Here is a 16,524-nt window from a genome sequence, read left to right on the forward strand (position 1 = left end):
CACCAAAAATCATTCCATTTGCTGAAACACGGAAAAAGTTATGGCCAAAATAAGACTCAAAAATACCCCATAGTGGCTGAAAACAGCCACAACAGCACATAAGGGTTAAAGAAACAAAAAATTAGTTAAATTATGTTGGTTTAAACGCATACCAAAACTTCAGCACGCATGTACCTTTAACCAGTAACAAAGTAGCCATTTTGTTTTGACAATAACACTCCAAGCAAACACAAACACAGTGAAATTCATATCAATCTTTATTTGTACTTAGAAATTTTGCGGAACAAATCATTTTTTTGTTGTTGTCCTTTTTCCTTAAATGATTTACACCAGGGCAGATTAAAAGTCGATCTGAATCTCTCATGCCATTATTCCTGCAGGAGCGGCTGAAACGGACCTCTTACATAAAGTGCTTCTGTCAACGATCCTTTTCTTTCTTTTTTTTTGCAATAGAAAAAATGAAAAGACGGTGGAGGACAAAATTTCCATGGCTCACAAGTAGAGTGAAGAGGAAGGGGGATTCCTTTTTTTTTGTTTTAAAAGAGAACAGACAGAAAGAGCGAAGATAGTTCAGTTTCAGGCCGGTTCAGCCCAGGATCAGGCTGGATTTGCCCCCGGGCGGGTTCCTCCGGCCGGACGGGTTGGCAGCGGACGGGTTGGCAGCAGACGGGGCAGAAGGCTGGCTGGACTCCTCTTTCTGCTCCGGCACCACCTCGTCTGCAGAACAAACACAGACGGACAACGGTTAGGACGAGTGCAGCTCTACTACTCCCTCTGCTGTTGGTGACAGGGTTTCACAACTCACCACATGCAGCCTTAAACTCAAACTATGATATCTGCATGAAAATTCATGTGACCTTCCCTCGACATCAAAAACGATTAATAAAACTATACAAAAAAAAATATGAATATGACATTAGAATGTTTCATGCCGCCAATAATTAATAAACCATGTTCCCCCATAACCTGCATTTAAAGCCATTCAGTTTAATAACTTTGCATATCAATGGGTTTAGCCATTTCTTGTTAACTCTTTCCCCGCCAGGGCGTTTGAAAAGCATTGCCATACATAAAAAATAAAAAATAAAGTTTTATTCTAGCTAAATGCAGTCTTCAATCAACGCTTAAATATGGGTAAATTTCATTTAAAAAAGCAACATTGAAGAAAACACAACTTTCTTGGCTTTTTCTTCAAAGACTACGTCTACTCTGTATCAGATTCAGAACGATGATCAAAACATAGATGTATTACACATAGATGTGTGGCATTGCATTAGGAACATTCATGCATTTATTTTGGTATTGTAAAGTTATTTTTTCTTTTTGGGAGAAGATTCATAAAGTAATTCAAGATATGTGTAACTGTACTTTTGAGTTATGCCCCATGTTATATTTATTGAATTATGATATTGAAAATAAGTTTCCTTTTACAAAAAAAATAAAATGTGTGGATTACCCAATCAGGACCCGCATTGGGTCAATGGATAGATCAGATAATAGATTTGTTGCCCATTGAAGAAATTACAAGTAAACAGCATTCAAGACTGCAAGAGTTCCAAACCACATGGGCCTTAGTATTACATTATATAGAGACTACACAATTATCAACTTAAATGCAATAATGGATAACCCACAGACTGTGTAGATTCTTTTTTGTTGTTGTTGTGTTGAGTCTTATCGATATATTTAGAGGTATCCTTTTTGGTGTTGTGTGTGTAATACGTGTTAAATTGTGAATAAAAAACAAAACAAAAAACAAACAAGAAAAAAAACAGATGTATTAGATCGAGTCCATCAACATACTCAAAGCTTCACAGTCCTATTGCTCGTCCTGGGTCGACATTTCATTCAGTAACTTTAGGCATACTTGATTTATATGCCGTTTAATGTTGATGATCACATTATATAAATCTGCTTTCATATGAGATCGCTCATTTCTGCTTCTTCGCATGAGTTTTGCTCAGGAGATTCAGTACTCATTCAGAAGATGTGTAATAGCGCCCGCTACCGTATAACAGTGACAATGCAGAAAGCAGGAATAATGTGTCAATGGCGGGGAAGGAGTTAAAGAGATTGTGACCCAAGAAATCATATCTTTTCACATATAAAATGTCTTTGTACTATTAAAAAAAAATCCTGCTTTAAGCTTAAAACGTCCTCATAAGCAGAACATTTATAGGACCAAGCTCCAAAAATGGCTTGTTTTGATATTGTGGGATCTGTGACATCACATGTGCAAACACATTTGCATATGACTGTCTCCAGACCAATAGTTATACAGCACACCATAGGCCCCGCCCACTGGCATTTAGTCGCTAAACATTGTCACCTTGGAATAAGGTTCAATCTGACATTTTTGCAAAATTTAGTCAGTCATTCACATATTCTTATTCTGTGACAACATTATGATATTTAATGACGATATTTACATTATGTGATTAAGTTGTTTTCTAAAAAATAAAAAAATGCTAAAATCTACACAAAGTATTTGTATGAAATGCAAAAACTTTGAAGCTCAACATCTCAAAACTGCTCAGAATGCAGAGAGAACCTTATAATCCCAAGGTGACTAAACGCCAGTGGGCGGGGCCTAAGGTGTGATGTATAACGATTGGTCAGGATTGAAATGACTTCATAATGCTCTGTCCATACGTGACAGTTTTAAACGGATAATGTTTTCAAAACACTTACTCGTTCAATAGCGAGTGGGCGTTGATACGGTTTCCTATGCAATGACGTTAGCCAATTATAACAGTGGCCGTTTACGGACAAGCCTTAAAGGAGCCGCGCCTTAAAACTGATCATTTCAGACAGAGGCGCAGAATCAAGGTTGAAAATGAGTTTTTCCACATATATATTTGCATGAGCATGTAAAAAAAAAAAAAAAAAAAAGCTCCACTAACATAAGAGAACCTCAAGGAACTAAAATAAAATACAAAAATCCATGTCATAAATTTCAATGTTTGATTTTAAATATGCATTTAGTCTGACACCCCAGAACTAAACCGGTTTATCATACACGTAGAGTCTGGGCCCAGAAGCAAAACCAGTTGAGAAGCACTGCTCCAGAAAGACTGTATTTGTATTTTTTTATTGATATCCATCTATGGATGTCAAAGCAAAACTGGATCAGTACATCACCGACTGGATCAACATTCACAAACTCACTCAGCACATCAGGGCCGGGTCTGTAATGGGTTTAAAGGTCTGTATATTTGCATTTTTTTGGTGATGGAAACGTAACGGCGCATCATTCAGACAGAACGAACATGTCCAGGAAGTTGATCAAAGTGTTCAGTAAAGTGTGTGTGACTCCTCGTCTCACAAAATGGTCATACCCTAAGAGGGAACGCATCCAATATACTCTAGGCCTATATGAATGCAAATGCATTTATAAATCCATATATTGTGTCAAGAAATGAGTCAGCTCAATTCATAACGCAACAAGTATAAACTGCACAAGGGGTTGAACAGGCTTAGCAGGTTAACGTTTGGTTTTTACACAGCAGCATTATATAAAGATAACGGCTCTGAGCAAATGTTTTATCAGAATCCAAACATTAGTTAGAGGAGCTGAAGTCAGATGGTATGCAAACGTGTTAACTGGTAAAAAGCCAAACGCAGCAGACATGAAGACCCCAGAAGAGGATAATATTTACACCATCCGCATTGACTAATGGCTGAACATGAAGACTAGAGCAGGACTGGTAAACAAACACTCGCTATATGAACCCAGATCAACCACTGACATCCCATGAACACCGATTCCCTTACAATCACAGGACACACAAACATTAGAGGCACAAAGCCTGTGTTTAGCGAGAGCTACAGTATATGGCCATTAACCCCTCATGAAAAAGTTGCTAGTTTTAGATGATTCAAATATCCACTGAATTGATATTAATATCCAGTTCAAAAAAAAAAAAAAAAAAAAGATTTGACCCATTTAAAAACAAATTAGTAAACTAGTATAAACCAACATTAGTCACTACAGAGTGACAATGTCATTTATATAAAATCTGCGACCTTGCTATTAATGCTAGCATTTCTCATCCATTTCATAGTTTAAAAACTTTTAAAATGTTAAGTTTATAAATGTAGTAATTTACATAATATAAATTATTATTATTAAAATGTTCAAAGTTTATAAATGTAATAACTTATTGTATTAAATGTATTAACTTTTTGAATATAATAGTTTTTTTGTTTATTAATCTTATATAATATTTTATTTTTTATGTTTTAAAAGTAGAAATATTAGTAGACAACGATATCGTAAAACTAAAAGAAAATCATTAATAAACTAAAATATAGTATTAACTTTTTGAATTTAATATTATATTTGTTTAGTTTATTAATATTTTATATAACATTTTTAATTGTAATGTTTTGTTATTTCACATTATTTTTACTAGTTATTCTTATAATATTTAATTATTATAATATTTAATTCTAATATTTAATTAATAAAAAGTAGTAGTAGTAGATGGTCATAATGTAAAATAAAATATAAAATATTAATAAGATATATATATAAAATTCCAAAAGTTAATACATTTATAAACTTTGAACGTTTAATACAAATAATATTTTATACATATTAAAAATCTCTGTAGACCTTTTAAAAGAGGAAATAAATTAAACTTTTAAAACTCCATTTAGTCCTCTGTCTAAATTGATGTAAAATAGAATCTCTCATTTAGTTTGAAGAACATTTTCTGAAGGTTAAGCACTACTTTTCACTGACCATTTGCTTAAAGGGGTCACGTGATGCGATTATGTATTTCTTGTTATGTAGCCGTTAGTGCAAGTATAAGATCTGCAGTTACAAAGCTCCGAGTGTCAAGCCTAAAGAGATATTCTTTATAACAGTTATGGCTCAGCCACGCCTTCCTAAAACACTTTTGGCGCTTTTCCACTGCATGGTACGGTACGGCACGCTTTGGCGCTTTTCCACTGCATGGTACGGTACGGCACGCTTTGGCGCTTTTCCACTGCATGGTACGGTACGGTACGGCACGGCTCGCTTCGGCTCGCTTTAAATGGTACCACCTCTGTTGAGGTTCCAAGCGTACCGTACCGATACTAAACGTGACGTGAAAACACTGCAGATCACTGATTGGTCAGACAGAATCGTCACTTCAGCGTCATTGTATTTGCGACACGAGACACTAAACCCGCTAGATTTAAATAGCCAGACAACAGCCAACGCAGTAGCACCTGTTTTTAGAGTATTTACTTGACAAAAAAAGTAAAAAGAAATCAAACAAGAAATGGCTGAATCGTGGTCAGTGGACGAGGTGCAGACGTTCCTCTCGTTGGTTGCCGAGGAGCGGAAGTAGCACAGCTCTTAGCCGCACACGGCTACCACCGGACCTACAATAACGATCAGTCCCACCCACTTTGAAGCGGTACTAACTGCAGTGGAAAAGCAACCGAGCTAAAGCGAACCGAACCGTGCCGTACTGAGTCGAGTCGTACCACGCAGTGGAAAAGCGAAGCGAGCCGAACCGTTCCGCGCCGAGACGTACCATGCAGTGGAAAAGCGCCATTTGTTCAAACTCACCTCCACAAATCTACGTCAGTGTGGGGGCCTCATAACACCGCCCACATCTATATGCAAAGAAAGACGGCGTAACTTATTCTCTCTGTATTATTGTTGCCGCCATGTCGTGGAGACGCTGTGTTTTCCTTTGCGAAAGCCAAACTACTTTGTTGGGCCTTCCAAAACAGGACACAATTAGAAAACGCTGCTTTAGCTTTATTTAAAACACTGTTCCAGAACAGCACAACTAACATATTCGACTGTGTGCTGCGCATTTTTCCAGAACCAGGGAGAGAACCAGGCCGGCTGTGCACAAAGCGGATTCTAGAAAGATCTTTGCAAGTCCAGTCTGGCGCTTCTGACTCGCACCGCAATTTGCTACTGACTATTCAAACGCAAGATTGGAGCAGTATAGAGTAGCGCTCATTGTCGTTTCTACGATCACAAATGCAGACATGGTTTTATGTTTACATAGTGTTCTCACACTCGTAGCGCAAAGTCATTATAATCAGTAATTATGTCCCCAATTAAATAAAACCTTCCCAATCTGATACGATATGGTCCAGTCGCACTGGCAAAGTTGATCGATCAGCTTGGTCATGTGCTTTTTTCAGTCCAGATTCGGGCTCGAATTGACATTATTTCTTTGGGCGCTGAGGTTTAAAATATGGTAACGGGCGTGACATTTCCATCAGGCACTTAAAGCTACACTGTGTAAGTTGATTCTTCGCAAAAAACACTTTGTTCTTTCAAAATGATATGTGCTTATTCGTGTATAATTACTTCCACCAACTAATCAAATATTCTCGCAAGCGTAGAATCTGCCGTTCAGAATACATACGGGCGAGTCGCACGAATGGCGGCATTTTTATGAATGGCGGTAGCTTTAAGGTTTTTGGGCCAATCACAATGCTGGTTGCTGGCCAATCAGAGCACACCACGCTTTTCAGAACGATGAGCTTTTTAAAAATCGAGGCGTGGCATAGAGCAACAATAAATGTACAGTATGTGTAAAATAATGACTTTTTAACCTAAAAGCACGTAAACGCACTGCATTAAACCAGATACACAGAATAATGTTCCTCTTAGAACCGTCATATGACCCCTTTAAAGAAGAAAAAGACTCGTGCCGACACATGATGAACAAATCAGCATGTGACGTTGGTCTAGTAAGTTAAACCGCGACTGTCCTGAACTCTAGACGTGTTGGGTTTCTACTGTAATTCTCTCACCCTGTCCCGCGAGAGCGACCGTCATCTGAGATCCAGAATCAGTGTTACTCCAGCTGTCCTTAATGAGAAGCCCAGACTGAAGCGGAGGCCAGCAGACGGGAGTCATGGAACGTGTGTGTGTGTGTGTGTGTGTGTGTGTGTGTGTGTGTGTGTGTGCGTGCCGTTAACGGAGGAGAGGAACATTCCAGAACTAATGCAGAACCTCAGCAACCGTTTATTAGCAGCATTCCTCAACAAATGTGAGTCACGCTTCACCGGAGAGATACACACGCAGAGAGAGAGAGAGAGAGAGATTTACAAATGATTCTCACCGTTGTTGTCTTGCTCGTATTCATTTTGATCCTGCAAAACAAGAGCAGATTTGACATCAGATGCCTTTATAAAACAAACCTGCACAGTATTTGCCAAGCTTCAGTATTAAATGCAGTCTCTCGTTGGGTTCAACTGTCCTGACAACATGAAACAGGTTTTATAACGTTATTAATCTGACATATTTCTGAGTGACACTGAATATTCAGTAGGGAAATAAAGAAGGGCAGGACTTGATTTTATAGATCAGGAAGTGTTACTCTATTATTTCTGTCTGCATTTATTACATCAACTGAAAAACATTTCAGAGGCAGATTAAGTTACAATGAGTTTTGATGAAAGATCATGTTAATAAAAGTGTGCAATAATTATGTACTATAAGAGCAGAGACACTCAAGACAGAAAATAGAAACAACAGTTTGTTTAAAAAAAAAAAAAAACAGGATAAAATAAGAAATTCCTCCTGTGAAGGACAAATGAATAAATACATCCACATAAAGAGCTGCGGTTTTACTGACCCAGAGAACAGCTGTGGAGTCCAGCAGAGTGTGTGTGTGTGTGTGTGTGTGTGTGTGTGTGTGTGTGTGTGTGTGTGTGTGTGTGTGTGTGTGTGTGTGTGTGTGTACCCCGCGGCTGTTAGTTTGTACCCCACCCAGCTAACAGTGTTATTTTAGACACACATACAGTCAGTTTACAGCACTACTGTGATACCAAATACAGTTATGATAATAATTTAAACCCCTCTGAACGAAGTCAGTTGATTGAACAGAAATAAAAAAGCTCATTTGATAGACCTTTTATAAAAATATATATTTTTTTTAATTTTTAATTAAACGACTGAATAATTTTCAGTTTGTAAAAAGTCTCAATAGTACACACATACATATATATACAATTTATTTTTATGGGAAAAAAAAAAAAGAAATAAATGAAAATAAATCTTTATTATAAACATGTTTGTCTCGATTTACTCGGGCCTTATAGCACTTGATTAATCATTGCAAACTTGATTTTTTTATTCATTTATTTTAATGAAATTGATATATAAAACATTTATAATAAAGTTTGATTATGTATTTTCTGCTCGTCACAAATGTCTCTATATTACTTGATTGCTTTATTTTGATGAAATGTTGCAAAAAGTATTTCTTAAAAATAATTTAATTTATAACCGGTTTCATTTTATTAATTTTGTTTACAGTATTTACATTCATTTATTTAGATAAACGGTTGCAGAATGTATAATACAGTTATTAATTATTTTTGTTTTTTTTAGATGAAGGATTGCAGAAAACAATCCATCTTCAAAATAATTTATTCAAAATAAAAAAATTTTTAGATAAAGGGTCGCAGAATATGTATTTTCTGTCTGTCGTGAACATGTCTGGCCTTACTGTACATGATTAATCATTGCACACTTATTTAAGACAAATCTAAATAAATTCTTTAAATAAATCAATTCTAAATAAATTATTATTTGTGGAATTATTATTATTATTTTGTTTGTTTTTTTGCATCGTGACTTTATCCCCTCCAGAATAAGAATGTCCTGATGAATTGTTCACAGTAAGAGCAGGAACATGCATGAAGAAAGTAAAGTGGAGATCATTAGTCAACATGAACTCCCGTCACACCCACTCATTAATGTGCTGTAGGTTGTTTTGCACCTGATTATTGACTAAATAAATAAATACAGCTCAAACAGGTTCAGATGACCTACACCCAGAGCACACTCATACACCTAGCGTTTGAACTCACCAGACTGTTGGCGGGAGTGCCGTTATCATAAACGATGGCGGGCTGGCACCGTCTCAGAGGAGCCGAGGGTTCACCGCACAGGACGCCCGTCGCTTCTCCACCTGTGAACACACACACACACACATTATCAGATCATCAATATATCAGATCATCCATAACATGACCTTTGACTGCATCCAAACAAACTCTGTTTGTTAACTCCAAAATAAACATGAACTAAAAACTGAACTTGACCTATATTGACATTTAAAATAAACCCCCCAAAAAAATTTTTTTTTACTAAACTTTGAAATGGAAAAAAAAAATGACAAAAAATTATATACAATCTGAATCTATATACATTTTAAATGAACAAAAACTGTAGTATAAATATATTATATATACACATACACACACCTCAAGGCTCATGAGTGTTTTGAGTGTGACGTGACCCTGAGGTCAAAGTCCTAAACACATCTAGGGAGAATCACAGTTCGCTTCTTATGTGTTGAGATGCAAACAAAGAGCTTTTTGTTTGACTGTCTATTAGTGTCTAACAACTGCAGCATCCTATTGTGTGTCAATGGAGTGATTATGAACTTTAAATGAGCTCAACTAACACACACACACACACAAGTCTTTGCTCTGGAAGTGTTTCTGTCTATGGATGGATAAAGTGAAAGTTCGGAGACAGCAACCAAACCAGCTATGAAATAAATCACAATCTCACACATTTTGACTAAAGGAAAAAAAAGAGAAAAAAGCTGTAAGAAAACTTTCAGTCAGTCAACTACTCAACCCATGTAACACTGTGAATAATGCAACCAAATAAACAACAGTACACAATAAAACTGTTGATTTAGTTACAAATCAATAACTTATAAAAATAATAACAACTAGTTTGAGGCTGTAGGGAAACGGACTCGATTACATCATTCACAGCGCTTCATGGGAGTGTCCGGTCACCGCTGAGCCATTTTGCAGTGATTCCTGTTTCCATGGTAACAGCCATTCTGTAGGATTATGGGAAGAGAAGTTTTCAACAGGAGTACTACTAACAGAGCCTTCAAGGTTGGCAACAAAAAGAAAAGAAAAGAAAAAAAGACAAAAGAATAGCGCTACACACAGCACTGGCAAGGAGACGAGGCCATTTTTGAATGGATGTCAATGGAGAAGGGAATAACTGCTTAATTAATAGACAGACTGTCTCCTAATCTTCAACATGTTTCCCATTAAAAATAGATTCATCCAAATCTAATTTATAGAGTTTACATTTAAAAAATAAAACGCTGTTTAACAACAAATCAGACAATTTTGCATTATTTGTGATCTGAGTGACAGTTCACACTCCGTCTGTCTGGAAAGTTTTATACATTATTATTAAAAACTTGACGCAATACACTTTAGGCAAAACCATTGTTCGGTTTTGGTACATTTTTGCTTTTATAACCACTACTTTCAGACTAGTGGACAGAAAACATCCAGAATACACATTTAAGCGTTTAGTTCATTTATCTATTTGCGTCAGAAGATTACAATTACAATACACATCTTTATTTTTTCTTCTCCACTTCAGCATTAATTATATACACCAAACTTTACAGTTTTATTCTATATTCTGAAGGTTTTTACAGAAGGGTTTGTTCATATATCATTCACACTTATTTATATAACATTTTATTCCTAAAAAAATGGTGCAAATGTGTTTTTCTGGCTGTTGACAGTATTTTCTGATTTATGAAGTGATACAAAGAGAAATCAAAAATCCCTTCAGTAAAAACCTTTAACTCTAATGCGTCAACAAAATCAAACAAGAACTTTGAATCTGGCTTCGTCTAATGTTCAGATGAATCTTCTGGAATCAAATAGGAAAATGAGTGCATATTTAACCGTCAAATTTTAGAAATCGTGTAACAAAACACATTTTTCTGTGATTAATCAACTGGGAAGGGATTATGATGATATCAATTACTTAAATGTTGACCCTATTCACCTGGAGTGTCTTGCCTTAATGGACAAAAATGTGAATGTGACTTTTACTTCAGGAACCGACTGTTACAATCCATTAGCTGAAACAAAAAAACAAATAAAAATCGAAACGCTTTACAAAAAACAATGGACAATCACAACGACATCCTGTCAGGCACCTCTGGTCAACACAACACACTTCCTGTCAGACAGGAGAGAAGCTCATTCAATCAGAGCAAGACTATGAGAGAAAATCGAGGACATAAAAAAAAAAAAAGAGCCAAGAGTTTCCCAAAAAATTAATCTGACCAGATGCTTTAGACAACTAAAATCAGTGTGCAAAAGTTCGACCGGGAAACAAAGCCATTTACAAGTCAAGTTTCCAGACCATAAAGGGTTAAAGTTCACCCAAAAATTTAAATTCAGTCACCAATTTCTCACACTCATGCCGTTCCAAACCCATTAGACTTTAGTCTTCAAAAAACAAAAGACGATATTGTTAATGAAGTCAGGCATGTTTGAGCTTCTGTTTAACATATTTGACTACTCCGTTTATTCAATGACCAATATTATTGAGAAAAAGCATTAATTAAATCGGTTCATCATATAAAGCCATTAAGTCTCTTCAGAAGACTTGAATTAAACTGCTCGATTCATATGCATTAGTTTTAATGATGCATGTATGATTTAACAATATCAGCAGCAATGGCTATATTCATGGCAATCAACAGTATTTCAGTAAAAAAAAAAAATCTGATTACAAATCACTTCAATAAATTGTTTACAATAATTTAACAATTTTGTCTTAAATCAATATACAAAAACATACTAAATATATATCAATAACAACAGTAATCATAAAAATTACATAGAATCTTTCAATTGAGTAAAATGATAGAAATTCTAAAAATATTTAATTTAATAAATGATAGAAATTTTAAAATTATTCCAGGAGAAACCTTTTAAAAAAATGTCTATTAACATATTTCCTGAATAAAAACATTGTCTAATATCATTTGAAAAATGGATATTCTATTAAAATATGGTTTTATGATCCATTTATGAATGTTCTGAACTGAACTGGGTGAATTTGGGTGAATAGACTTTCAGTGGAGGGACAGAGATCTCTCGGATTTGATTAAACATCTTCATTTTTGTTTGGAAGATGAATAAGAGTCTTATGGGTTTAGAACAGGATTAACTTTTTTGGGTGATCTAGCCCTTTAAGACATGAAGTTCACATCATATCAAATCTTTAAAAGCTATTAAGTGTGTTTTTTGAGACACCAAGATCAGCTTATGAATATCTAGTTGTTTGCTGCAGAAATGTCACTTTTGTTCCCTCGAGTTACGGCTGTAAAATAACCAGACGCAGCAAACGCTGCAGCGGGATTCAAAACCCCAGAAGAGAGCCAACAAAGGCCCTTAGAGAGAATAAACAGATATAGGAACGGCACCTGCCCGACTGAAGCATTAGCGCTGAATCAAAAGCTCAGATTATCCCGATACGAGCGTTTATCCGTATATGAGCTTGTGCAGGGCTAATCGCACGACTGCATTCAAAGCGCTCCTGCATGCAAACACACGTTCCTTTTCAGAAAATATAGATGCTGTCAAACTCTGAACATCCAAACGGCCCAGAGCCGCCTCGCTGTCTACATAGGCAACTCCCTTCTAAGGCAACATCCCACATAAGTGACGGATCTGGAGCAGCATGAGAAGCACATGGGGCAAACAACTCGAGTGTGCGACATGCTGCCAAACAACAGTGCTACTCCAAGCAGGAAACAGCAGATATTGGGAAACATGTTTCATCTCAATGTCTGAGTGCAGGTATATTCATTAATAAACACTTGTCTGTGTAAAGCAGACCGTCCTGTAATGGAGGCTTAATCATGATGTCACACACTAACATTCTCTACATCACGAGTCACTTCCTGAATCACTGGACAGTCAGGATATTTGTCCAGGAAATGACATCATGCCAACAGTATGCTGACACACTCGTGGTCATGTGAGGCACCAAGCGGTTAAGACATGAGGGCCATGAAAAATAGTTTACTTAAAACATTTTTTTATCTTTTAATGAATCAAATCATATAAAGAAAAAAGTCAAAATAATCAAATCAAAATGTTTAGGCCTCAAAGAGGTCAACAGAACAACTCAATAACTGAATATGTGTGAGACAAACTGACCTGACCTACAAATGAAACAACAGGGACACATTTATACAAACCGACAAGTACACATTAACACACAAACTGCAAAATACAAGAAAATCAAAAAACATTCCTTCGATCACAGGAATAAATTACATTAGATTTTTTTTTTTAGATTGTAATAATATTTCACAATATTACAGTTTCTACTGTATTTTTGACCAAATAAACGCAGCCTTGGTGAGCAGGAGAGAACGTTTCTAAAACTGTACAGAAGTCGTAAGACCCCAAACTTTTGAATTGTCGTTTAGACGTTCATGTAATATCAAATATACAGACAAGAATTAAAAACATAAGGCCGGCATTAATGCCCTGCTGGTCTCAAATAACACAAGCATTAAAATCTAACCAAGCCCAGATCTGACCAGAAGCAGAATCTGAACCAGATGTGTGTGTGTGTGTGTGTGTGTGTGTGTGTGTGTGTGTGTGTGTGTGTGTGTGTGTGTGGTACCTGGCGGGTTGTTCCTCCGGTGGGCGTGAGGGTCGTCGGGTTCAGCAAAGATACTGGAGGCCATCTTGTTTTTGCGCGCCGGCTTCTCTTCATCGGTGCCGAAGGAGATATTAGAGGCTCCGCCAGGGGGACGCAACACCCTACGACACATCGGTCAGAAGAACGACACCGCAAGTCAACAAATCAGCGTCACATACACACTCGGCCTAATGCCACTCAACAGTGCATAAAGGAAACACACTATCAGGAGAAGCACTGACTGGACGTTATGATTTACTGTGCAATACGTCAACAGCAGAGATTTGAATAGCATGACACCAGAAGAATGGACCACTTTATGTTGTTTACATGCGAGAACAATGAAGCAACATGCGAAAAATCAAAGCAGGGCGTGTCAGTCATTTATGTTTGACAAGCAATAATGCAACTTGGTGCATTAATATTTAATTTAACGTTTTGTTTTGTTTTTTTCTTCAATAGAAACAAATGGTTTTAGAAAACATGTTTTCATTAGTTTAACATCACATTATTTAACGAAATATCAGAAGCACAGGGATATTTTTATAACAAACAGAGAAATAGCCTAGAAAATTAAAAATAATACATTTATCAATAATTTTCTCAACCTGAAATGCATAGCAATTATAGAAGCCCTTTCATTTGCAACCAAATCTAAAATCTTGCCAGACATCTTTAAAATAACCATAAATTCTTATATATATATATATATATATATATATATATATATATAGTTGCCTAATATAATTTAAAGCAGGGTAGTTCAATAAAACATGCTTTATAATCAATGAAGTCTTACAAAAATCACATGAGCATTTAGTTCATTGGATTATGCAAAATATATTTGCACATAGCATTTGGCAGACGCTTTTTTTTATAGAAGATGCACATTTGATCGGTTCATCCACTTCCTGGTAATCGAATGCATGACCTTGCGGTTTGAGCTACACAAGAATTACCAGATGGTTATTAAAAATATGCACCACTTCTGGAGCATAAATGAATATTTTGTGATGGTTACACTGATATAAAGCAACTCACACAATGGATTTTTTAAATAATGCTGCCCACCCCTAAACTGGACACACACACACACACAGCTGACTAGTCCAGCTCATCTGCTCACACAAGTGCAGATTCCATCGTTGGATGGTTTTCATTCAGCACATATGTTGAATCATTAAAAAGACACGAGGGCGGGTGTCAGCGGAGCCCGGATGAAAAGCAGTGGCCCTGTGATTGATGTTTCTGAGGGAAGCCCTAATCAATGCTTGTGAAAACCCTCCTCCTGGACACCAGCTGACACCCGACGGCAGCTGTCAGGCTCTCGCCTCGTCCACACGCAACTTTACGCTCCCTTTGTCAAAGGAATCGACGGTGTGGAGATTAGAAAACCATCCAGTGCCGTCTGGACGCACTGGTTAAACGGCTAATGCCTTAACCAGACTAAAGCTTTGGGATCAGATCAGGGGACTTTAGCAGGAGAAGGAGAAGAAGGCCGCGTCGCTCGAGACCCCACCCAACCGACACAGGACGCACACATGGCATTAAAAATCCTCCCTCAAGCCCAAGATGCATGCTGAAAACATCACAAATCAGACCGACTGACCAATAAACACGCCTGCTCTCGGCTTGACCTACATTTCTGGCCGCCCTACTGAGGGAAACCCCAGACACAGCGGATTTAAGGAGGAAAACTGGGGAATTTGACTGGAAAATGAGCAGTCAGGGTGGCAACATGTTGCACCAAGGATGCCTGGAAACTAGACAATGCCAGATTCCTCATTTAAAAGCAACCCCAGTTCAGTGCAACAAAAGCCACTGCAACATTTTTTGACATGCAAATGCCAGAATGCATCTCCATCCCTCGCTCGCTCGCTTGAAAGTTACAGCGATATCATTTCTGGACACACAAACACACCTAAAAAAGAATAAAAATGAGTTAGTTTGGATCACACAGTCCTTTGCCCGGACGTGCAAACCTTCCACTGGTTGGAAGACATTCAATGCATCTGCTCCATGCCTAGTGTCAGAAACCTTTTAAGGACAATGAAGCGTGTATTTTTGGGCCAGAGCTCGAGGATACACTCAATAGTCAGATGACTGAGATTAAACAGATAGAACAAAAAAAATAAGCAGCAGAGAAAACATCTATTCATGAAATCATAAAGCAATGCACAATGCAAACACAACTTTAACGCAAATCTCCCAGTTTGAGATGCAGTGGCAGCCTGCCAACCCAATTCCTTTATAATGGGTGAAGTTTGGGCAGCAAAACACCAGACATCAGATCAAATACACGTCAAACCTGTGTGTAATGCGCCTGGACTGGATCTCACATCAGAATATGGGTGGATATTGGTCTTCACAGGCAGGAGGAAGAGGATGATGATGGTGGTGGCAGACAGTCTGGGTGAATTCAGATCAAATGGAAATGTGGATCAAGCTAAATCCATTAAAATCCACATATTAAGGTTGATTAGCTTCATTTGCATTCGCGTATTGGAGGAGGAATCCATCCATCAGCCCACCACCACCATCATCATCATCATCATCATCATCATCATCACCTCCAGCTCTTCTTTTGTCTGCCTGGCGAACACAACAAACCCGTTTAAAATCCATTTACCTGGAGCTGTTTTTGGCACCGGGCTCCATGCCTGTGAAAGTGGTCGTCGTAGTCATGTTGAGCGGGTATTGTGCTCGCTAAACCGCGGTAGAAACCCTTCAGCTGGACTGAATTCGTGTAAGTCGTTTATCCCGCATGGACTCCGCCCGGACCAGCTGAAATCCGAGTGAACGGAGCGGCCCTTTAGACCAGCCCAAGAAACCCCGCCCACCGGGGCGACGCGCGTTCTGATTGGACAGGGCTCAGCGGTCCCGGGCGTTCGATTGGAGGAGCGGCCTGTCAATCAGACAATAGCCTTCCTGGGTTCATGTGATGTGGTTTACTGCATAATCACCCATAGGCTATTTACTAAAAAACGTGATACGCACATATTTACATTATAAAAATGTATCAATTAGAGTAAAACTTTAACGTT

The 16,524-nt window shown here is 37.5% G+C and overlaps 1 protein-coding gene across 1 annotated transcript; it reads right to left on the reverse strand.

Annotated features, from left to right (window-relative positions):
* Positions 1–239: 239 nt before the first annotated feature.
* Positions 240–16,324, reverse strand: jpt1b (Jupiter microtubule associated homolog 1b). The gene is made up of 5 exons (XM_079636394.1): positions 16,110–16,324; positions 13,463–13,602; positions 8,845–8,945; positions 7,089–7,119; positions 240–717 (listed from the first exon to the last, which is right to left on the reverse strand). Exons 1-5 carry the CDS (start codon positions 16,163–16,165, stop codon positions 587–589), a joined length of 459 nt encoding a protein of 152 aa, XP_079492520.1. The 5' UTR covers positions 16,166–16,324; the 3' UTR covers positions 240–586.
* Positions 16,325–16,524: the final 200 nt, after the last annotated feature.

Source organism: Phoxinus phoxinus, assembly GCF_949152265.1.
Source record: "Phoxinus phoxinus genome assembly, chromosome: 1".
Lineage (NCBI taxonomy): Eukaryota > Metazoa > Chordata > Actinopteri > Cypriniformes > Leuciscidae > Phoxinus > Phoxinus phoxinus.